Below are 23,833 nucleotides of genomic sequence, written 5' to 3' on the forward strand. Positions count from 1 at the left end.
CTGCGCAGCGATTGGGCCTTCTGGGTATCACGTGGTCTGAAGCCTGATGATGGCCGGAGCGGGGGAAGATTCTCGAGCACTCTTTGGGGCTGGCGTCCGCGCGGCGCTGGAGGCCTGGCCGGCCTTGCAGGTGAGTGGGGCCCTGGCTGGGATAAAGTTTAGGGTCTGGGGCAGAACAAGAGTTGGCTGGACAGTGCGCCTGAGGCTCCACTGGGCCGCATAAGTGGCCACCCTACGCCACCCCAGGCCGGCTTCCAGGTTGACATAGTAGTCTTGGGCCTGTGTTTGCAGATCGCCGTGGAGAATGGCTTCGGGGGCGTGCACAGCCAGGAGAAGGCCGAGTGGCTGGGGGGTGCAGTGGAGGAGTACTTCCTCCGCAACGGTGAGTGAATGTGAGCCGCTGCGACCTGTTTGTGAGGGGCGTGGGGAGGAGGAGGCGGGTCCTGGAGAGGCCTCATCACTTCCTCTGGAACAGTTGTGGGATGGTACCAAAGGTCGAGGTGGATTGAATACAGGCTTTGGAGACAGAATCTTGAGTTGAGATGTCTTACGGGCTGTGCCGTTGACCCGTGGTATCACTCTGGACAAGTTGTTTTACTTGAGATTCAGTTTACTAATTCCTAAAATGGGTATAAAAGTATCCACCCCAACGCTATCCAATAAAAATACAGTGTGAATCACATGTCATTTAAGATTTTCCGGCAGCCACTGTAACAAAGTGAAAAGCAGATGAAGTTAATGTTACTGAATTCTATATATCCGAAATATTTCAACGTGTCATCAGTATAAAACATTATTAATGAGGTATTTTACATCCCCTTTTAGTATTAAGTTTTAAAAATCTGGTAGGTATTTTACACTTTTAGCACATCTCAACTTGGCCTAGCCACATTTTAAGTGCTCAGTAAGTATATTTGGTTATTTGGACAGCAAAGATCTACCTTTGATGGGTCTTGAATTGGAGGTCATGTAAAAATAAGGGACTCTGTAGAGGGCCTTTTGCACATTAGGATTTTTACAAAATTCTTTATTCAGGTTTTTCATCTTGGAGATGACATCAGGCAGAGTCCTCTCAAGAAAGTTTACCATCTAGTAATGGATCCATTTAAGTAAACAGGCATTTATACACAGGGTGATGTTCTAATAAAGAGGAGCTCAGGGTGCTTGGGTAGCATGAGACTGAGGAGGAGGCTTCTTTTGGAGATTGTTAGGGGAGGTAGTGATTGGGCTGAGTCTTAAAGGGATGAACCGGAGTTAACTAGGTGGGGGAGGCAAAGAGAGCAACACACAAATAAGTCTGTGGTATGAGAAGATTATATGTTGTATTTGGGAAGTGGCAGGGAGCTCAGTATTAGAGTAAGAGTGTGTGTGCACTTGTGGGTATAAGAAGGGGAGGAGTGGTAGAGAATGAAGCAAGGGGGTGGGGAGGCCCCAGGGAAAGGATAAGACGTGGAAGACCCTACATTCCTTTGGTTTTGTGTGTTAGGCCAGTGTTTGCCAGAATGCATGCTATGGAAGAATAGTTCCATTAGATGTTCAGTGAAGAAAAAGCTTTTCCAGTCAAATTATGTGAGAAAAGCTCTTTTCTTCAGCTCCTCTTTAGGAGTTACAATAATCATTAACATAATAAAGGCTTGGATAAAGATAAGAACCACAAAAAAAAAAAAGCTTGTTTACCTTGTTTCCCCATTAGCTTTCTATGGGTAGCTTTCTTTAAAAACCAGCAGGACAGTCACTTCTCAGAAGCAGGATATGAAACACTGAAGTAGGTGATAAAAAATTCATGGGAAGTTTCTAAGGTGAGTAATAGGATTTGTTGGCTGGAAAGTTCAGAAAATAATCAGTGTGGAGCATGGACTGGAGAGGGAAAGACTGATGAGAAGGTTATTTCTGTCTAGAAAATGATGAGGTCTGAGCCAGGGCAGGGGCAATAGTAATGGAAAAGAAGGGGTGGATTAGTGCCTTGGAGATTGTTTAGGTGTGGAGAGGGAGAGAAAAGGAGGCAGGTTTCTGGTTTGAGTCGCTGGGTGGATTAGGTGCCTTTCATGGAATAGAGGAACCCTGGAGGATGAGAAGTAGGTTTGGAGGGTAAGGTGATGAGTCTGGCTTTGGATATGGAGGGCCTGAGGCATCTGTGAAACAAGTAGAGAGAAAGCTTTTGGGGATATTAGATTAGAGTGGTAGGAAAAGTCAAGAGAGTGAATGAACTCTGCCAGAGGAAAGAGAGAGTGAGGAGCTTTGTGGAAGACTCTTGAATAGTCCTCTAATTCTGAAAAAGAAGAGCATGGGCCCCAAAGGTAACTGAAGCCTAGAAGGGAGGGATTAGCCAAAATCACACAATAGGATGTTGATGTGAAGGCTGTGATGATTTCATCATTGGAAGTACTTAACATCCATTTCCTCTTACTATCCCGTTGGTCTGTGGCCCTCACTGTCAGTGGAACCACAGTTGTGAAGGCTCTCTATATTTTGAAAACTTCAGCCCTTGAGTGATGGAAATTAACATGTATTATCGGTCTCCTATATGCTAGGCATTATTTAGGTGACTCCTCATAACAAACCTCTAAGAAGGCCACTATTTGCCCCACTTTGTAGATGAGAAGACAGAGGTACGGAGACAAGTAACTTGCTTAAGATCACAGAGAGGAGGCCTGTTAAAATAGGTCAGATGAAAGAGGGTCAGTGTGGTTGGGATGCTGTTTGGTAGGACGCAGGAGTTTGGAAATTAGGTATTTATATTTAGTGTTTGTTTTTAAATTTTTTTTTAGCGTTTATTTTTAAGAGACAGAGAGAGATAGAGCATGAGCAGGGGAGGAGCAGAGGGAGAGGGAGACACAGAATCCAAAGCAGGCTCCAGGCTCTGAGCTGTCAGCACAGAGCCCAACGAGGGGCTCAAACTCACAGACCATGATATCATGACCTGAGCCGAAGTTGGACCAACCGAGCCACCCAGGCGCCCCTGGTGGTTGTTTGTTTTAAATTATGTTAAAACTTGGAGTACAGAGCACTTCAGTGAATAAAAGTCTCACTGTTTGGACCTTTACCCACCAATCAGATACGGACCTAAGAAGTAGGTATTGAATAGTAGTGGGCAGGAGTGATTGATTCAGTTGGCTGGTCTTTCCTTTCCTACTCAGCTGACTTGGAGCTAGATGAGGTGGAAGACTTCCTCGGGGAGCTCATGACGAACGAATTTGATACGGTTGTGGAGGATGGGAGTCTGCCCCAGGTGAGCATATCATGGACACAACTGCCATTTCCCTGCCTGGTCTTTCTTCTCCCTGTTTTTAGGCCAAGACTCTTGGCTCTAACCAATACTTTCTGGAGTCCTGAAGAACCTTCTGTGACTCCCTTTTGCCTAAAGGAAAAAGTCTAGTCTTTCAGGTCTTTCCAAACACTGCCCCTTCTCTTTTATTTCTCTCCATACATCATTCTCATCCAGGTCTGTTCTTCACCCCCATCCCAAGGGCAAGTCAGGCCAGGTGTATTTCCACCCCTGCATTACTGCCCATCAATTCCTGCTGGGATGGACTTCCCTTTTACCTCTCCCATCTTTCAAACCCAGTTCTGGTATCTTCCTTGCTAGAAAGCCTTCCTTCCATTATTCAGGCCCTTATCTGAGCCCTTCATATATGGTTCCTTCATTAGTGAACTCTTGGGGGAAGAATGCCCTGTTCTTTCCTGGAAAATTCCAAACCCCTCCCTACTCTTGTTGCAAACACGGGCTGGTTGTATTGTAGGTTCTTTAAAAATCCAAGCTGATTGAATGTTTTCTTGGTAGGTGAGCCAGCAGCTACGGACCATGTTCCACCACTTCCAGAGGGGTGATGGTGCTGCTCTGAAGGAGATGGCCTCCCACATCACCGAAAGAAAGTGCAAGGTCAGAGCCACTGCAGTTACAACAGCCAGAGAGACGGATGAAGATGATGCGGACAGCGTGGAGGAGATGGAGGTGAAGGGGGTGCCCTTTGGGTTGGGAGATATGATGTCTTTAGTTTTCTGGGAAATCAGTTTCACAGGAAAATGATGGGGGTGGGGTTGTATTATCCAGAGAGGCCAGGTAACTTTCCTAAGGTCACACAGCCAATCCTGGCAAAGCTGGGAGAGCCTGGGTCTCCAGTGGCCACAGCCAGGAGGTGTATTTAGCTCTCTCCTATATTTCTCCTCCAGGTCACAGCTATGAATGATGGGGCAGCTACAGATGGGGTTTGCCTCCAGCCTGAATCCTCTGGTCCAGACTCCCAGACTATTAAAGAAGAGGATATAGTGGAGGATGGCTGGACCATTGTCCGGAGAAAGAAATGAGTAGGGCTGGAAATGGTTTGGGCCCTTGCTTGCTAGTTGTTTTGACACTTGTTTGTAGGGGTTTGGGGGAGGGTTGTGGACTTCTGGACTGGTTGCCCCATCTCCACCCTCTCCCAGTTCCCCTGTCCAGTTTCCTCTAGTGGAAGAAGAGCTTTAGGGTCCTTGCTCTTGAGGTAGTGGGACCTGGTTCATCACACTCCCTTGGGCCTTAAGTTACTGGCTGCACGATGAAGCCTGGTTTGCTAGCACATTCTTGGGTACAGTCAGTACGAAGAGGGAGGGATGAGTGGGTGTGGGCGTTACTGGAGGAGAAACTAAATACTGGTTGACAATAGCCAGGTGGATTTGTGAAGGAGAGGACCAGTACTCCTGCTGGGTCAGGAGTGGTGAGATAAACGTGCAGACCAGAAGCGAGATGAGAAGTGAAGACATGAACGAAAATAGCTATGGTACTTCTCCCTCTTTTCCCTCTGTTCCCCACCCCCATACACAGAACAGTTCTGTACCCCTGCCCAGAAATTGGAACCTCCCAGAAACACTCCCTTCCTGCAGCCCAGCCTCCAGCCCTGGGTTCCTTCAGGAAGTCTAAGATTTGGGGTAGATGGTGAGTTTGGGGGACCTTGGCTTTGTTTTCTGTCTCCTCCAGCCTCTTTCCATACTCTTATCCAAGTCCAGAGATGAGGCTTAAAACCTCAATAAATAGTACCTTATTGTTTAATCTGTGGCTTGACCTGTGAATAGCCTTGGAATCAGCCTTGTAGGAGCTGGGCCTCAAAGCTCAGCAAGGGAGAGGTTTCTGGGCCCACCCTAGCAGCCTGTTACTTTGAACAAACAGTTGGACAAATGGAGCACAGCAGCACTCTGAAAGTTTCCGTAAGCCCGAAATAAACTGTATTTTTTTAAAAAAAACAAAACAAAGAGTATCCATTGTTCTCCCCCCATTCCCCTGTCCTGCCCTGTGGCCCTGCCATGGGTCTGGACGATAAAATACTGGGTAGCCTTGGGGCTGGGTAGAAGCTGTAAGCCATGGGAAAGGCAGGAGGGGTCTTGTCACCACCCCATGTAACATATGTGTGAAGATACTAGCTGAGGGGGCACAGGTGGGCCAGGGCCATGGGGTCAGTGGCAGAGCTGGCACTTGAATCCAGATCTCCTGCCTCCAGTGCTTTGGGGGGAATTGGGTGGAGGCAGGATCTGTAGGGTGTTGAGGGGATGAGGGAAAAACGGCCTAATTCAAGGGGGTCTAGCAACAGCTCCCACCCTCCCTGGGGACAGGGATTTAAAAAAAATTAACATCACTGTAGGAATTATTTTTTAAAAGCCCATGTTTTGTGAAAAGAATTAAAAAACCCAAGACCCAGCACTGGGGATTGAAAGTGCCCATGATGGGAGTTCAAGTATTGACTGAGCTGGGAGGGAGGGCCCTGGGGCCCCCAACTGGACATGGGCAGTTAGAGTGTGGGGGAGGGGCCCCAGTTCCCCCCAAACCCTCTAGGTCTTGTCTCGGGTCTGGGGAGCTTCAGAGGGTTCAGCAGTGGCTCCTGAAGCTGCCACCGGTGCCTCCTCCATCTCCTTGTCCTCAGACAGTGTGGGCCCTGGGCAGAACGTGTCCCCACGGCCTGCCCGACCAAGCACTGCCATCCAGCGCCGCTGCAGCTCCTCTGTCTCAGGGCTGAAGTACCAGCTCAGGTGGCTCTGGGTGATCTTGAAGACATGCCTTCGGTCAGGCCGCTCCCCTGCCTCAGGAGGCCCCACCTCAAAGCCAATGAGGGGCAAGCTGCGCTGGGCTTTCACATCCTAGGGAACAGGACAGAGCTGAGATCGCCTTGGGGCTGGGCTTCTCACTAGTTTTGTATCTGCTGAACCCCTCTTTCCCTTCCCCTGCTCAGGAACCTTCCATGGCTCCAATGACAGCAACAGAAAAATGTCAACTGAGGCTAGCATGCAGGCTGGATCAAATACCTGTTTCCTCCCACAACCAAAACCAGTTGGGCTAGTCTCTTTAGCATATACCAGATAATGTTTGCAGGCCTTCATCTAGACTATTGCCTCCATCTGCATGTTCTTCCCCATTCCAAACTGGACCTAGAAGTGTTTAGCCTCCACTCTGACTTCCTCTAGGAAGCTAGCCTCGCCACTCACCCCACTTTTCCCTACACATGTTGGCCCACAATCGCTCCTTGTCTCTAGTTGGTCTTTTTCTCACAAGGGTAGGGGTTCTGATTTTCCCTTAGGCTCACCCAATCCCCCAAGGCCAAGGAGAGGTCAAGGACTGAAGGGGAAGAGAAGCATCCTGGTTTTGCCAGGTGGCTGAAAGGACCTGAAGGAATAGGATGCACACCTGAGGGGCTCCATAGATGTACAGCACCAAGGGTTCGTTCTCAGGGACCACGAACCATGCCTTGTGCCAGCCTTTCCCACCTTTCTCCATGTAGTGTAGGAAGCTGCAGATGACGCTGTTCTCCGCAGCCACTGAGGCCTGTTTCTGTGGCCAGAGACATGGGGGACATCAGTGTTGATAGAAGGCCTGGACTGGCTCCTCATGGCTTTGACACCCCCTCAGCATAGGGACTGATAAAGCTGAAGCTCAGATGGCAGGAGTGTTTTGCCCAGTGCCCCCCACCCCCAGTGAGTTAGAATCGAGATGGAAAGCCAGGCCTTGTCTGCTGAACTCCCACCATGGCTGCTGCCTCTTAACAGTTGGTGGGAGGGAGGGAGGGAGGGGTGTACAACTCTCAGCAGGGGCACCTAAATGCCAGTCAGGCATTCCTTCTTCCATCGGTTCATTTATTTCTCAAGTAATTTACGCATTTTCACCTCACCTTTTTTTTTCATCGTTCATCATACATTCATTCCTCACATTTAACAAGAGGCAACTTAGCATTGTGGTGAAGGGGACTGGGGAGCTGGGTAAGGCAGTCTGGCTCAGGATCCCAGCTCTAGATGAAAATGTATCGACTTGGAAGGAGAGCATATAGGCATGTTGTAAGGATTAAGTGAGTTAATGCAAAGTGCTTGGAATAGTGCCTAGCATAGAGTAAGCATTCTTTAAGTGTTAAATACCTCAATTTGGTTAAAAAACAAAACCAAAAATGTGTGTATGTGCATGCTACAGCATAACTATTAACAATGGTAATCCAGTGGGTAGAAGGAATATGGTGTTTTTATTATTTTGTTTATATTGTCTAATTTTCTTCAGTGCACATATTCTACTTTATAATAAGAAAAGGTAATTTGTTCATTGAAAAACCATCCTAGCTCTGCCACTCACTGGCTGTGTAACTTGGGCAAATAACTCCCTGGGCCTTGGTTTCCTCATTTGCAACACAGGGACAGTAATAGCATGGATAGATTGGTTGCTGTGAGGATTAAATATTTAAAGCACTTAAATAAAAATTAGTTTTTCACTCATTCTTGCACTCATTTTACTCCAAGCCTGTGTCACTTGCTTAGTGGATGCACAAGGCACCCTGGCATTTCAGAGATGCCCAGGCATCAGTCACACTGGGTGGGTGACTGGAGCCCATGTGGTCCAGTGTGGGGGTGTTAGTCAGGGACCTGGCTCTTACCTCCAGGATGGACCTCCGGCGCTGGGGTGTATGCTGGCTGCAGGCTGGGCTGCTCCCAGGAACCCCATGCAAGGCCACATAGCAGTCAGTGCACACACGGTTGGAGCGGTTGTTGTCATAGATGAGACGGGCCCGGAACTCGGAGCACTTCCCACAAACCACCTGGGGTGGCAAGTGGGCAAAAACAGCCTGGTTCCCGCAGGTCTTTCCCTTCAGTGTACCAACTCCCACAGTGGACTCATGGCCTCCCCTAACTTGGAAGGTAACCCACTCAGAAGTGGGCCTTTGGACTGTCAGCCTGTCCCCTCCCTAGCTCTGCCCCTGTCTGCCAAAACTCACATGCCCGCAGGCCTTGCAGTGGTGCCTGCGTTTGGTGATGGAATTGAAGGGCTCCTGGCAGCGCATGCACATGGTGACTTCCTTTTCCCGGATGGGTGTAGGTGCCCGCTTCCCAAGATCCACGTTCTGGAGAGAGGGCCAGGTCCCAGGTCAGAGACGACTACTCCCCAGCCCAGTCCAGCCAGCCCCTGCCCACTGCCCCAAGGCTTGGAGCATCATTGGAGGCAGCAGATACATTCAGAAGACCTGCCTATGAATCCTTGCTTTGCTCCTACCTCACTGTGTTACTGAAGCCAAGTCATTTTTACTTTCTGGGCCTAGGTTTTCCCATCGATTTCTCTGTGGCCATACCAACAGAAGATTGTACTTCCGAGGTCATGTACTGCCTCTCTGGTCTTTACTCTCTGGGAAGGGGCGAGGATCATTTCAAGATAAAGTGGGAACTTGGAGGCCTGGAAGGGGTCCCAGTGCAGGGGAACGGGTGGGGACTCTTACTGGAGAGTTAGGGGGTGTGTCTTCATCTTCCCTGTTTGTTGAGTTCAACAGTTTGAAGGTCTCCAGCGTCTGTTCATGCTTCAAAAGAGTAGAGTTGATGGCCTGTGAAGGAGGTTGTAAAAAATAAGAGGTCAGGTCACCTCACAACCCACGCATTTCCACCCTCACCTTCCTATGACAGCCTGGAATCAGAAAAGTTGGCTTCTAGGTCTACCTCTACCCCTTGCTAGGCACGTGATCTTGAGCAAGCCTCAACCCAAATCCAAGTTTCTGTTCTTATATTTATGAAATGGGGGAGGCGATCAGTGGTTGAGAAACCTCAGAAGGTCTTCCCGGCCACTGTCTTGGCTTAAGATTTTACAGGGCTTAACTCCTTGGGGTTATACCCTCAGTGGAGCCAGCCTTCTAAAGGAAGAGTTTGTGAGTTTACATTTAACCTTTGGATTTCAGTTTGCCTATCTGTAAAACTGGGATGGTAAAATTTGTTGGAAAGCAGGTGTCTAGGCCCATTCTGGTCTGACATGAGTTTTAGGGGAGAATCCACCAACCCCAAGGAGACCTATTAATATTCCTCCAGCCCCCTACCACAAAGCTTTCTTGGATGTTACCTGGACCCAGTCTTTCTTCTCCTCCTCAGTCCTTGGGGGGAGAAAAGAAAAATGCTGGGTTAGGCAGGCCAACCAAAACCAACTGGAGTGGTAACAAGCAAGTTATTTTGGAATCAGGCAGACCTGGGTTTGAACCTCTGGTCCTTAACTTTTTGTGTGACCTTAGGCGAGTCATGTAGCCTGAGTTTATTTGTTCAACAGTTACTAATACTTTCCAGATTCTGTGCTAGGAACCTGGGGCTTAGAGAGGACCATACCCTCAAGGAGCTCATGGTCTAGGAGGGGAGATAGGGACGGTACAGGGGGATCAGTACTGTGACAGAGTGAAAATAGGGCTGAGAAGCCCAGAAGAAGAGACCTGCCCCAGCCTGCAATTTGGGTGGGGGCTGTTAAGGAAGGTTTCTTCAAGGAGGTGCTGGGCCTCAGGTAGAGGATTAAGGGTGAGGTGTGTGTAACAGTATGGAACATATAAGAAAGCATAAATAGCTCCCTGTTGCTGGAATGACAAGTGTGAGAAAGGAAGGCAAGTTGTTTTTCTTTAATCCATTTTCTTTTCCATTTTATGTGGAGATAATTATCAGTCTGGGTTCTCAGCAGTAACTGAGGTGACATGTAAAGTGCCCAGCACAATCCTTGGTCCACTAGCTGCTCAATCAGTGTGAGTTACCCCTTTCTTTCACCTTCCATTCCTACTTTTCCTGTCTGTCCTATAGTCTCCAAGGCTGCTGCTGTGGTGCAGTCCCATAAACTGCTCACTAGGCATAGGACCTGGTTTCTTGGCTGTGTCCTGCCTGGTGTCTTCTAATCCCCTTCCACATGTACACTCCAGACATCAAAAGTACTTTTCTAATATGAAAGTCTGACTACATCTTTAAAACCACTTCATGAAAAATTAAGGATATGAGTTAATATTTAGCTACAAGAATGTCCATTGCAATGCTATTTATTGTGAGAAATTGGAAGCAGCCTAAGTGTCCAACAACAGGGGATCAGATAAAATAAATGATGGTACATCATTACTGTCAGACAACATAAGTGGTGTAGAAAGCTGTTTATAATATGTTCAGTGAAAACAACATATATAAAATACACATAGCATTCCATGTTTATTTAAAAACATGACATGAGTGTTTACATTTGTTACAACACACTGATGGCATGCATTTAAGACCTGTGCATTTCACTGTATGAAAATCTGTCCTCAAGAGAAGGAAAGGACATTAAACAAATACTGAACTCTAGTTAATAATATGCATGCCAGGCGGGCCTGGGTGGCTCAGTCAGTTAAGTGTCCGACTTCAGTTCAGGTCATGATCTCACAGTTCATGAGTTCGAGCCCCATGTAGGGCTCTGTGCTGATAGCTCAGAGCCTGGACCCTGCTTTGGATTCTGTCTCTCCCTCTCTCTGCAACCCTTCCTCCCCACCCGCTCATGCTCTGTCTCTCTCTCAAAAATAAACATTAAAAAAAATAATATGCACACCAAAGTCTTCAGGGGTGAGGTGTAGTGATGTCTGTAACTTCATTTGAAATGCATGTAAAAAAAATCAGATGGATTGGTGGATGGATAACAGGATAGATTAGTGGGGCGCCTGGGTGGCTCAGTGGGTTAAGCATCTGACTTTGGCTCAGGTCATGATCTCGCAGTTCATGGGTTCGAGCCCCGTGTCAGGCTCTGTGCTGACAGCTCAGAGCCTGGAGCCTGCTTCGGATTCTGTGTGTGTGTGTCTCTCTCTCTGTTCCTCCCCCGTTCATACTCTGTCTCTCTCTCTCAAAAATAAATAAAGCTTAAAAAATTAAAAATAAAGAGGATAGATTAATGATAAAATATATGTAGCACAGTGTTAACACTTGTAGAATCTATATGGTGGGTTTACAGTTGTTCACTGTATAATTCTTTAAACTTTTCTGTATTTTGGAATATTTTCATAATAAAATATAGAAAGAAAGCATTGTGTGTTTCTGTGTGTACACATACACATACATGGAAATAGAGGAAAGGCCAGTGGTGAAGTATATCATGTCAGTAATTTACTTTAAAATGGTTCAGCAAAGGATTTATATGGCAAAATGTCAATAGTTGTTGACTCTTAAGTCAGTGGTTCCAAACCCAGGTGCACTCATTAAACCATCAAGGGAGCTTTTAAAACTTCTCATGTTCAGGGGCTACACCCCAGACAAATTAAATCAGACTTGAGGGTGGGTGTCAGACATCAGTATTTTTTTTAAGATGTTATTTTTAAGTAATCTCTACATCCAATGTGAGGGTCAAATCTATAACCCCAAGATCAAGAGTCACATGCTTTATTAAGTCAGCAAACCACCCCTCAGGCATCAGTATTTTTTAAAAGCTCCCCAGCTGATTCCTGTGTTTTCATGGTTGAGCACCAGTTGTCTAAATGCTAGGCATATGGATGTTTGTTGTATTTCTACTTTTCTGGATATTTGAAATTTTCATTAAAAATTTTTTTAAGTTCATTTTTTTATTTTGAGAGAGATAGAGAATGCAAGCTGGGGAGGGGCAGAGAGAGAATCCCAAGCAGGCTCCACACTGCCAGCACAGAGCCCAATGTGGGGATCGAACTCACGAAACTGAGTTCATGACCTCAGCTAAAACCAAGAGACGTTTAACTGACTGAGCCATCCAAGCGTCCCTCATTAAAAAAAAAAAAAAAAAAAAATTCTTTAGGGGTAGTACAAGCAATTACAAAGCAAACCCTCCATGCCTGTCTTTTGCCACCTAGGAAACCCTACACTGCTTAGTGCTCCTTTCTGGCCCCAGCATCTCTGCAGCAACCTCCCTCCCAACCTCCCAGCAGAAGACATGTCTGAGTCATGTGGCTTGTCACTCAGGCTATGCTGAGCCCACTGCTGGTTGTACCAATGATTGGCTTAGTTCCTACCAATGATTGGCCAGCTTCCTGGCCTCAGGCTTCTGGATGCTCTCTCAGTCTCCCAGAGCTTCAAAGCCAACACCCATGTCTCATCTTCTAGGAGGATGCCCTCTAGCCATATTCATCTCTCTTTCCTGACTCCATGCAGTCCCAGCAATGAGGGTTCTGACTCTCATTTCTCACTTCCTTGCAGCCTGTCAGAAACAGGTCTTCTATCCATATGCATCCATTCTCTGGCCCTGACCTTGACCTCGATAGTCTATCACTTGGGCCCTCAGAAGACAGCATGAACTCACTCTATTTCCAGCTCTGTTCCTTTGTAGCTATGAGATCTTGGGAAAGGTACATAACTCTTCTGTGCCTGGGTTTGCTCATCTGTGAAATGGGGTTGATGGCAACAGTAGCTACTTCAAGGGTTGTTTTAAGGATTCAGCTAGTCAATTTAAACATAAATTGTCTAAGTTAAAATTAAAACACTGCATAGCATAAGAGCAAGTCTTCACTAAATGTGAGCTATTATTATAATCAAGTAGAGGACGGATATGAAATCCCCTTTGTTAAATGGCTGGCCATTATTTTTAAATGTTATTTTAAAAAGTTTTATTTTAGAAAATTTCAAGCATACAAAAAAGACAGGATAGCACAAGTTCACTAAATGTATGCCTACTATATAAATGCAAATTTAGAAAATCTTCTGCTATATTTACTTCATATATATATATTTACATATAGTTATATATGTATGTGTATATGTGTGTATATACATATATGTATGTATTTGGGGTTGATAAATCATATAAAAATAAATTATAGATATCATGATACTAAATCCTCAGCATGCATCACCAAAAATCAAGGCCATTCTCCTATATAACCACTATACCATTATCACACCTGAAAAAGTAATAATTACTCAACAGCTATTGTTCAGTTTACATTTAGATTTTCCCTATTGTCTTGCAAATGTCTTTTAGGATTTTTCTCAAATTAGGCTCCTACCATGGACCAAGCATTGCATTTGGTTGTTATTTCTCTTAAATATCTGAATCTATAATAAACTGTGTTGTTATTATTCCTATTTGGATTAATATCTCATTGTTCCCTCTCCTCTAACAAAACCCACCAGAAGAGCAAGCCTGCATCTTTGGGGAAAGGTGCCCATCCTTCCTCTGAAATAGTCTCTTCCTTGGTTGGAGTTGGGAGGTGGGTAGCCTGGCATTAGGGTAGATTGCTTCATATCTGAAGGGAAAGAGGGGGCTGGAGGGAAGGTATAGGTAAGGGCAAGTACCTAGCCTGGAGCTCCAGGGAGCGCTGCTTTCCTGACACCAGGAAGGTCCGAGGCAGATTGAGGTTGGAGCTTTCCTTTAGCTGAATGGAGGGAGAAAGAGGCTTTGTGAGTACTAAGCTCCACAGGGCCCTTACCCTCTGCACACACGCACACAAAGACTCAGGGTCAAAGTCAGAATGACTTTATTCCTCCCAGCACCAAGGCCCCACTCCAGGTCACCATCTCCCACCTCCTGGTGCTCACCTCCATGCCATCTACATCAATGCGTGCCCGCACGCTAAACTTCTGGCCAAGGAGCCGCAGCCTGGGCACGCAGTAAAGGAGGCGGTCGTTGAACTAGGAAGGAAAAGTTTTGGGATGTAAGTGTGGAGGACCCAGGAGAGGTGTGGCCCAGCTCCCTACCCTTATAGGACTCCTGGAGCTTTATTGCTGGGGACTCAAGGCAATAGATGGAGAAAGCACAGCCCAGATTGGGCACAAGGGTCACAAGGAAAGAGCCTAGGCATGGGAGTCACTTCCTAGTTGGGTGACCTTGGGCTAGTCACTTGTAAGTCTTAGTTACATCACCTGTAAAAAATAGTGAAAATACAATGAAAAATAGAGGACAGAATGGCTCCAGGAGGTACAGACTTGAGTGAGTACCAAGTCAATGTGTGCAAGCCCACACCTGGCACTTACTAATATGAGGTATCGGTCTTGAGTGGTCCCATTCTTTGCTGACAGCTTAAGGATATGGCCTTCTTTTATGAGCTCTTTGGTGGGGCTGACAATGTCTTCCTCACCCCCTAGCAGCTCATATACCTTCAGCAGCTTGTGCATTCGCTCCTGGCAGGAGACAGTAAGCAAAAGGCACGGTTGGAGTGCTGGCCTTCCCTTACATGTCCAGAAGTCACAAGTCCCCCAGACAGAGACACCACAGGTGGGTGGCCAAGGAAGGACAGGGGCTAGAAGGGCCACTCACCATTTTGCGGATGGCAGCGTTAGAGTGCTCTGCTGCTGTGGCTATCAGCTCCAGAGATTCTGTGGGCAGAGTGGGAGGTCAAATGGGAGACTAGCAGAGAAGAGGCTCTTGGGGGTTTCTTTGCTCCCTGAACACCTCCTCCTGGCCTGACCACATCCTTCCCATCCCAGAAAGCACCAGCCTCAAAGAGGTCTATAGCAACATCACTTAAAATCAGAAAATGCCACAATAGCAGAATCACAGTGCATGGAATAACTGGCAGTGAATAAAATGAAAGCTTAACAGGATTATTTTTGCCATTAAAAATAACAACAATAATAATTACATATGTAACTGGAAAGAAACATATCCATGTTAAACAAATTGTCTCTGGATGGTGGGACTATGGGTGGTTTTATTGTGTTCTTTAGATTTTTCTGTTTTTCCATATTTTTGACAAAGAACATGTATTACTTTATAACCAGGAAAAAGTCATATAAAGAAAGAAAGTGATGAGCCTACTCTTTGTCTCAATAATTCAGATTATAGGAATCTCTACCAAGAAAATACACATTCTAATCAACAAAACTGATAAACCCCTAGCCAGACTCCTCAAAAAGAAGGGGGAAAGGACTCAAATAAACAAAATCACAAATGAGAGAGGAGAAATAACAACCAACACCACAGAAATAAAAACAATTATAAGAGAATATAATGAAAAACTATATGTCAACAATTTGGACAACCTAGAAGAAATGGATAAATTCCCAGAAACGTATAACTTACCAAAAATGAAGGGGGAAGATATAGAAGATATGAACAGACTGATTATTAGCAAGGAAATTGAATTGGTAATCAAAAAGCTCCCAACAAACAAAAGTGCAGGACCAGAATGGCTTCATAGGCGAATTCTACCAAACATTTAAAGAAGAGCTAATATCTATTCTTAAACTATTCCAAAAAAATTGAAGAGGAAGGAAAACTTACAAATTCATTCTATGAGGCCAGCATTACCCTGGTACCAAAACCAGATAAAGACACCACAAAAAAACAGAACTACAGGCCAATGTCTCTGTTGAACATAGATGCAAAACTCCTCAACAAAATACTAGCAAAATTAATAAAAAAATACATTAAAAGAATCATTCACCACAGTCAAGTGGATTTATTCCTGGGATGCAAGGGTGGATCAATATTCGCAAATCAATCAACGTGGTACATTACAGTAACAGGAAACAGGACAAAAAACATCTGATCACTTCAATAGATGCAGAAGAAAAACATTTGACAAAGTACAACATCCATTCTTTTAAAAAAAATTTAATGTTTATTTTTGAGAGAGGGTGTGCACGCTCGAGTGGCGGAGGGTAAGAGAGAGGGAGATACAGAATCTGAAGCAGGCACCAGGCTCTGGGCTGTCAGCACAGAGCCCAACGTGGGGCTCGAACTCACAAACCGTGAGATCATGACCTGAGCCGAGATTAGACGTTTAATTGACTGAGCCACCCAGGTGCCCCCAATATTCATTCTTGATAAAAACCCTCAACAAAGTAGGTTTAGAGGGAACATTACTCAACATAATGAAGACCAGCTGTGAAAAACCCACAGCAAACATCATACTCCATAAAGAAAAACTGAGAGTGTTTCCCCTAAGGTCAGGAACAAGACAAGGATGCCCACTCTCTTCACTTCTACTCAACATAGTACTGGAAGTCCTAGCCACACCAATCATACAACAGAAAGAAATAAAAGGCATCCAAATTGATAAGGAAGCAATAAACTTTTCACCATTTGCAGATAACATGATACTACATCTAGAAAATGCTAAAGACGCCACCAAAAAAGTACTAGAACTGACAAATCAATAAAGCCACAGGATACAAAATCAATGTATAGAAATCTGTTGCATTTCTATATACTAATAATGAAGAAGCAGAAAGAGAAATTAAGAAAACAATTCCATTTACAATTGCACCAAAAATAATAAATAAAGTACCTAAGAATAAACTTAACCAAAGAAGTGAAAGACCTGTACTCTGAAAACTTTTATAGTATTTTATACACTGATGAAAGAAAGTGAACACAACACAAATAAATGGAAAGACATTCCATGCTCATGAATTGGAAGAACAAATATTGTTTAAATGGCTATACTACCCAAAGCAATCTGTACATTTAATGCAATCCCTATCAAAATACCACCAGCATTTCTCACAGAGTTAGAACAAACAATTCTAAATATGTATGGCACCACAAAAGACCCCAAATAGCTAAAGCAATCTTGAAAAAGAAAAACAAAATGGAGGTATCACAATTCCAGACTTCAAATTATATGACCAACCTGTAGTAATCAAAACAATATGGTACTGGCACAAAAATAGACACATAGATCAATGGAACAGAATAGAAAACCCAAAATAAATCCACAATTAAATGGTCAGTTAATCTTTGACCAAAGTAGGAAAGAGTATGCAATTGGAAAAAAGACAGTCTCTTCAACAAATGGTGTTGGGAAAACTGAACAGCCACATGAAAAAGAATGAAACTGGACAATTTTCTTACACCATACACAAGAATAAGTTCAAAATGGAGTAAAGACTTAATGGGAGACCTGAAACCGTAAAAATCCTGGAAAAGAGCATAGGAAGTAATTTCTCTGACATTGGCCATAGCAACTTCTTACTAGATATGTCTCCTGAGGGAAGGGAAACAAAAACAAAAATAAACTATTGGGACTACATCAAAACAAAAAGCTTCTACACAGCAAAGGAAACAATCAACAAAACTAAAATACAATTTACTGAATGAAAGAAGATATTTGCAAATTACATCTTTGTAAAAGGGTTAGTATCTAAAATATATAAAGAACTGATACAACTCAATACCTCAAAACCAAATGATCTAATTCAAAAATGGGCAGAAGACATGAACAGACATTTCTCCAAAGAAGACATAAAGATGGCCAATAAACATATGAAAAGATGCTCAAATCACTGATCATCAAGGAAATGCAAATTAAAACCACAATGAGATACCACCTCACACTTTTCCAGAATGACTAAAATCAAAACACAAGAAATTGGTGAGGAGGTGGGAAAAAATAACCCTTGTGCACTGTTGGTGGAAATGCAAACTGGTGCAGCTATTGTGGAAAACAATATGGAGGTTCCTCAAAAAGTTAAAAATAGAACTACCCTATGATCCAGTAAGTGCACTACTAGGTGCTTACCCAAAAAATAAAAAACACCAATTCAAAGGGATACATGCATGCCAATGTTTATAGCAGCATTATTTACAATAGCGAAATTATGAAGGTGGCCTAAGTGTCCATTAATAAATGAATGGATAAAGATGTAGTATTTATATATAATGGAATATTATTCATCCATAAAAAAGAATGAAATCTTGCCATTTGCAATGACATAGATGGAGGTAGAGGGTGTAATACTAAATGAAATAAGTGAATCAGAGAAAGACAAATATCCTATGATTTCACTCATATGTGGAATTTAAGTAACAAAACAAATAAGCAGAGGGAAAAAATAAGAGAGAGACAAATCAAGAAACAGACTTCTAATGATATAGAACAAACTGATGGTTACTTCAGGGTGAGGGATGGGTTATATAGGTAATCGGGATTAAGGAGTACACTTGTTTTGATGAGTACTTAGTGATGTATAAAATTGCTGCATCACTATATTGTACACCTGAAATTAATATAACACTGTATGTTAACTATACTAGAATTAAAATAAAAATTCAATAAAAAATACATGTTCTATGTACAAATACACTTTCATTGCAGTGATTTTTACAACAGTGTCAACCAGAAAGAAAAATGTCCAACTGTAGGGGATCAGTTAAATAAATTAATGTGCATTCATATAGTAGAATACTAAACAACCTTTACAAATAATGCTTATAATTTGTCAAATGCTCAGGATATTTTAAGAAAAGGATAACAACTTGTATATACTATGTGATCTTGATTTTGCAAAATATATGTGTATAAAAAATACCAGGAAGAATATATTTCAAAATGTTCATCATGCTTATTCCCTGGGGGCTTTTATCACAGGTGATCTTTTTCCCTACCTCTTTTGTCTTTCCTATAATTTCCATATTTCCTACAGTGACCAGGAATCATCAGGAAAAAAAAAAAACTTGGAGTAAGTCCCTACACATCCCCATACAGTAACGAATCCTACTAGTGCTTGAGGGCCTGCTATAGCTGTACTGCACTCCACTCTTGTCTGTATGGTGCTGGATTTTCCCACTAAAATATACCTGTGATGGAGGAGTACACGTGCATCTGAAGAGGCAAACCAAGTCTTGGTTTTCTAGGAAGCTCTCCCTCCATGACCAAGTCTTGGTGCTCAAGATCTGTAGCCCTTGTCAGGCCTTTCAGGAGTCTCTCATCTCCAACCCCTCTTCCACCCTGGCTGCCAGAGGGTCTTTTTGACATACAGCTTGCTGTCACTCTTCTGCTTAAATCTGTCAATGGCTCCTCTATATTTGCAGGGTGAAGACCCAGCCATTTAGCCTGGCATTGAAAGCCCTGGAGATCTGACTTCTGCTGACCTCTCCAACTTTCTCCACTTGCACCTCCTTAAACATGTCCTGTCTTGCCACTCAGTCTTCTGGATTCAGCTTGCCTCCTCCAGTAAACCCGCTCTGAGTTCCCAGGCTGGGATGGGACCCTGTCTGGGTTCCCACATTCCTCTTTGCTCCCTTCTGTCCTACTAGTCACACTGCATATTCATAATGCATTTACAAATCTTCATCCCTTAGTAGACTAGGAGCTTCCAAGGATGGGGCCAGTCCTTCCACTCTCTCCAGGCCTTCCCAACAGATGCTTTGCATAAATTAGCTCCTTTCAATCCCCACAACAACTCTGTAAGATAGGTGTGATTGTGCCCTGTTTGTCCAAAATGAAGAAACAGAGAGAAGAGGTGGTGGCCTTAGGTTGTCTACCTGGGAAGCAGCTGAGTTGACATCAGAGCTGGAGCTGCTCTGCCATCTGCCCTTTCTCCCACACATTCTGCATCTCCCCCACCCCAGGGCAGGGAGCATGTCGGGTGGAAGAAGTAGGAGGTACCCAGGGAAGGGAGAATAAGACTCTGGCAAGCTGTGGGCATACAAGCTTAGACCTGCGCAGGCCATTGGGTTAAGACTAGAGGCTTTGGTATCAGGAACTCAGTCTGGAGATGTCTTATATGGAGTCCAAACTGACATTTCCAGGGGTCCAGTGTGTGTAGGCTCTGTCTGGGGGCTCAGTGTGGGGATGTCAGTCTAGGATTTCAATTGGGGGGTCCAAGTCTAGGGAGTGCAGTTTGGGGAGCTCAGTGTAGGGGCTTGGTCTGGAAGCTATGGTGGGGCTTTGGCAGTCTGGGTTTGGAGTTCAGCCTTGGGCTCAGGGTAGGCAGCCCAGGCCAGCAGTTTCAGTTGGCCTGGTTTGAGAAACCCAGTCTAGGGTCCAGGTTCCAGAGTTCAGTCTGGGAAGCAGAAAGTGGGGGAGTCAGTCTAGGGAACCAGAGATATGATTCATTGGGGCTTAGACCTTGAGGCACTTTCTGGGGCTCTACCTGGGGATTTTAGTCTGAGGGGTAAAAAGTTAGGAGGTTAGCTTAAGATCTTGGCCCAGGTAGCTTAGTGAGCAGATCTTAGACTGGCTTTCAGAGATTTTCATTTTGAGTGGCTGCAGAAAACTGGACTGGGAAGTTCTTTCAGTGTGTGTGGGGATTCATCTTTGGGCTCAGTTTGGGGAGCTCAGTTGGGCAAGCTCAAGCTGAGGTTCATTCTGGGGGCTCATATAGGGTTGAAATTGGTCCAAAACAGGAACCTAAGTTAGGTGAACTCGATCTGGGGCTGACTTTATGGGCATTCAGTAAGGAAGGCATCAGCCAGGGCATTCAGTAATAAAAACTGCTAACATTTATTGAGCCTTTGCCATGTGCTAGGCACTGTGCTAAGAGCTTTACCTGGATTATCTCATTTATCCTCAAAACAACTCTATGAGGGAGGTATCATTATCATCCTCCTTCTACACATGAGAAAATTGAGACTGAGCAGCTTGCCGAGAGACACATAGTTGGTAAAAAGAGGTCTATCTGGTGCCCAGTTTAGGAAGATTACACTGGCAACTCATTTGGGGGTTCAGTCCAGGGAGCTCATTTGGGGAATTTCAGTTTGGAAATGTCATGCTAGGGATCCAGTGTGGAAATAAAGTCTCAGAACTCAGTCCTGGAAGCTCAATGTGGATATGTGATTCTGTAGAATTCATGGGCTCTGAGTGGAGAAATGAGACAGGAGGCTTCTTCTGGGGATCCTCCTGGAAGGTTATAAAGTGTGGAGACTCAGTGTGCCAGTGAGGGGTCCTTCTTGGGTCTCAGTAGGGGGCCCAGTCTGGAGACTTCATTCTGAAGGACTCAGCCTGGGAATCTCAATCTGTGAATCCAAGGCTGGGATGTAGAAAATGGGGGGCTGTCTGGGAGGAGTCAGTCTGGGAATTGAGACTGGGGAATATCAGACTTGGAGCATGGGTCACATAATTTTGGGGAAAATCTAGCATTAATCTAAGGGCTCAGTGAAGGGGATAGAAAATAGGGGTCTTCAGTCTGGGGATTTGGGTTAGGGAGAACACAATCTGGAGTCTCTGTTTAGAGCTGAGACTGGGCAGCTATTAAGCTTGGGGTTCCCTCTGGAGTTCACACTGGGGAACTGTAGAAATCCAGTCTGAGGGCTTGGTGGTCTTAGTCTGTGGCATGGATCAGTCTCTGACAAAAGACTCCGTCTTTTGGGCTCAGGACAGAGGGACAGTAAATTGGGGATAAATATAGGGTGTCTCAGTCTGAGGGACAGTAAATAGGGGATTAATATAGGGTGCTAAGTTTGGCAATACCTGTTTATAGAATGGTGGCCCATGAAGATCAGACTGGGAAGTTCTTCCCACAGGGGGAATCTCCCTGTGGGATCTCAGGTTGAGAGCTCTGACTGGGAACTCGCTCTCAGAGCTTAAGGTGGGGAGAACACTCTGGAGGCCCAGAACTTAGTTTGGGGAAACCAGGGTGGGGTTATATAACTGGGACCTCATACTGGATTCAGCCTGAGAGCTCAGGTTAGAGATGTCAATCCATGGAACTACTCCCAGGGAATCAGTCTAGAAGGCTTTTTCTAGAGGTTCAGGTTATGTATCCCATTCCTGGCACTTCACGGGGGCTCTCATTTGGGGAGAGGATTGAGGCACTTAGTCTGCAGATGTTTGTAGCATTTGGCTGTCAAACTTCCTAGGGTTCTAGCTCTTTCTAGAGGTCCAGGCTTGGTAGCAAAATGTCCTGTCTGGTGGGATGGAGGGGGCTCAGTTTGGGAAGCAGACACAGCAGTGGACAAAACTGTCTGCTTCTGACTCTTGGGATTTCCAGGACCCCACACTTTCCTAACTTTACTCCTACCTTTAGGGTTGCTCCTTCTTAAGTCCTTTGCTGATTCCACCTCCCTCAGCTTTGTCCTTGGCCCCCATTTCTTCACCATTTACATTCACTCTCTTGGTGATTGTGGCCAACCTCACACTGTCTATGAGCCAGTGACATCCAAATCTCTCTTCCTGGGATTTGAGACTCATCTAACTGCCTAACTGGCAGCTCACTTTGAACATGCCCAAAATCGACCTCTTAAGCTCATCTCGAGAACCATCACCACTAACCAAAAATCTGCAAGTAATTTTTGACTCTTTCTCCCAAGCCTCACACTCATTACACCCTAGTTCTTTTGGTCCTGCTTCCAAATATAACATCCTGAATCCAACCATTTCTCACTGCTTTCACTGTTACTATCCTCATCCAAGCACTTTTCTCACTTAGATTATTACAAAGGCTTTCTATTGGTCTCTCAGCTCCCTCTCTTGCTTCCCAAGTGATCCTGATCAAAATCTTCTCATGGCTAATCACCACACTCAGAATAAAATCCACCTCCTTATCCTGGCCTGTAAAGTCTCCAACCCTACTTCTACCATTCTACCCTCACTTGTCATGCTCAGGTCACACTGGCCCTCTTGCTTGTCCAGACATATGCAAGCTACTGCCCTCTTGCCCCTAGGAACTCGGCACCTGCTGTTGCTTCTGCCTGGAATATGCTCCTCTACAATCCACACATGGCTCCCTTCTTCTTGTCATTCAGGTATGACTCAAATATCTTCTATTCAGAGAAGCCACCCAATCTAAAGTAAGCCCCAAAGTCCCTATCATATCACCCTCTTAATCTCTGAATTACATGTAGCACCTTCTAATGTCCTCTTGTTTATTTGTCACTTCTGTTTATTGTCTATTTGCTGTCTGTCTTGTTCACTTCTGTATCCCCTGTGCCCATGACATGCACAGAACCAAGGTGTTCAGTAAGTAGCTGCTACATTAATGAAGGAAAGAAAGGAAATAATAGTCTGGGGAGAGAAAGTTGGGGAGATTCTGGGGATCACTCTTAGAGGTATGACCCTGGGGGGGTGGGCCTCATACTGGAGGAATCAGAATGAAATACTTTTCTAGTAGTTCAGTGTGTGAGGACTCAGTCTGAAGAGGGAGCATCTCAGCCTAGAGATCCAAATCTTGGAGGTAGAAAATACAGGGTTCAGTCTGGGGTGCTCAGTTCTGAAGAGGTGATTCTGTAGGGCTCTGATCAGACTTGGGAGGTTCTTTTGGGAGGTTCATTCTAGGTAGTGGCTGGTGACAGAGTGGAGCTCTAAATGTAGAGGATGGAAAGTCAGGGGCTTACTGAGACAAATCTCTTTGTGGGGAGCTCAGCTGTGGAGATTCAGTAAAGAGGACTTGGCTTGAGGGATCAGTCTGGGCTCCTGGCCAGCTCAGTCTGTGGGGATTGAGACTCAGTTTCATTTTGGACTTGGCACAACTTCATTTCAGCATGAGTCTAGGGGTCAGCCTTGGGGTCTTGGCCTAGAAAACAGATGGCTTTCTCTAGGGGATCATTCTGGGCATGCTTTTCAAACTTTGGGGCTCCAGTTGGGGACTTTAGACTGGGGGACTCCTGAATGTTCTGTCTGGGTACTTAGGGAAAGATCTTGACCTGGAGGTTCATCCTCCAGAGCCTTACTCCAGAGCCTCGTGTGGGCCTTTCAGTTTGGAGAACCTGTTCTGGGATCTCAATTATGTGGCAATGGAAGGCTGACCCTGTGAGTTAAGTTTTGGGGGATGGGGTGGGGGGCAGGGCCCAGATGTGTGCACTCACTTTGGGCGTCCTTGCTGTCCGGGGAGCCATGGGGCAGCTTTAACAGATAGTCCTTGAGAAGCAGCTCATAGCGGGGAATGCGCTGCACAGGTTCCAGCATGTGGTGCTGCAATGTCAGGTTGCCACAGGCTTCCTCCTTCTGTGACAGGCAGAAGCAGAGGG

The 23,833-nt window shown here is 45.0% G+C and overlaps 2 protein-coding genes across 2 annotated transcripts in view; one reads left to right on the forward strand and one right to left on the reverse strand.

The window, feature by feature from the left end:
* Nucleotides 1–5,182, forward strand: TSR2 (TSR2 ribosome maturation factor). The gene is made up of 5 exons (XM_049644659.1): nt 1–130; nt 292–382; nt 3,138–3,229; nt 3,782–3,952; nt 4,171–5,182. Exons 1-5 carry the CDS (start codon nt 47–49, stop codon nt 4,303–4,305), a joined length of 573 nt encoding a protein of 190 aa, XP_049500616.1. The 5' UTR covers nt 1–46; the 3' UTR covers nt 4,306–5,182.
* Nucleotides 5,183–5,794: 612 nt separating this feature from the next.
* Nucleotides 5,795–23,833, reverse strand: part of FGD1 (FYVE, RhoGEF and PH domain containing 1) — a 41,142-nt gene continuing 23,103 nt past the window's right edge. Inside the window, exons 8-18 of the mRNA XM_049644623.1 lie at nt 23,672–23,810; nt 14,459–14,517; nt 14,176–14,322; nt 13,741–13,833; nt 13,498–13,577; nt 9,317–9,347; nt 8,709–8,810; nt 8,214–8,339; nt 7,875–8,036; nt 6,647–6,790; nt 5,795–6,102 (exon numbers count right to left, since the gene is read on the reverse strand). Coding sequence (XP_049500580.1) covers nt 5,797–6,102; nt 6,647–6,790; nt 7,875–8,036; nt 8,214–8,339; nt 8,709–8,810; nt 9,317–9,347; nt 13,498–13,577; nt 13,741–13,833; nt 14,176–14,322; nt 14,459–14,517; nt 23,672–23,810 — 1,389 coding nt within the window. The 3' untranslated portion in view covers nt 5,795–5,796. The remainder of the gene's footprint in view (nt 6,103–6,646; nt 6,791–7,874; nt 8,037–8,213; nt 8,340–8,708; nt 8,811–9,316; nt 9,348–13,497; nt 13,578–13,740; nt 13,834–14,175; nt 14,323–14,458; nt 14,518–23,671; nt 23,811–23,833) is intronic.

The sequence above is a fragment of the Panthera uncia genome, chromosome X (genome assembly GCF_023721935.1).
Source record: "Panthera uncia isolate 11264 chromosome X, Puncia_PCG_1.0, whole genome shotgun sequence".
Taxonomy (NCBI): Eukaryota; Metazoa; Chordata; class Mammalia; order Carnivora; family Felidae; genus Panthera; species Panthera uncia.

Bases quoted from the DNA above. Each gene is read 5' to 3' on its own strand.
- TSR2 (XM_049644659.1), top strand. From the start codon at position 47: ATGATGGCCGGAGCGGGGGAAGATTCTCGAGCACTCTTTGGGGCTGGC. The intron at 3,230-3,781 runs GTGAGCATATCA...TTTTCTTGGTAG, and splicing joins AGGATGGGAGTCTGCCCCAG to GTGAGCCAGCAGCTACGGAC. The intron at 3,953-4,170 runs GTGAAGGGGGTG...TTTCTCCTCCAG, and splicing joins ACAGCGTGGAGGAGATGGAG to GTCACAGCTATGAATGATGG.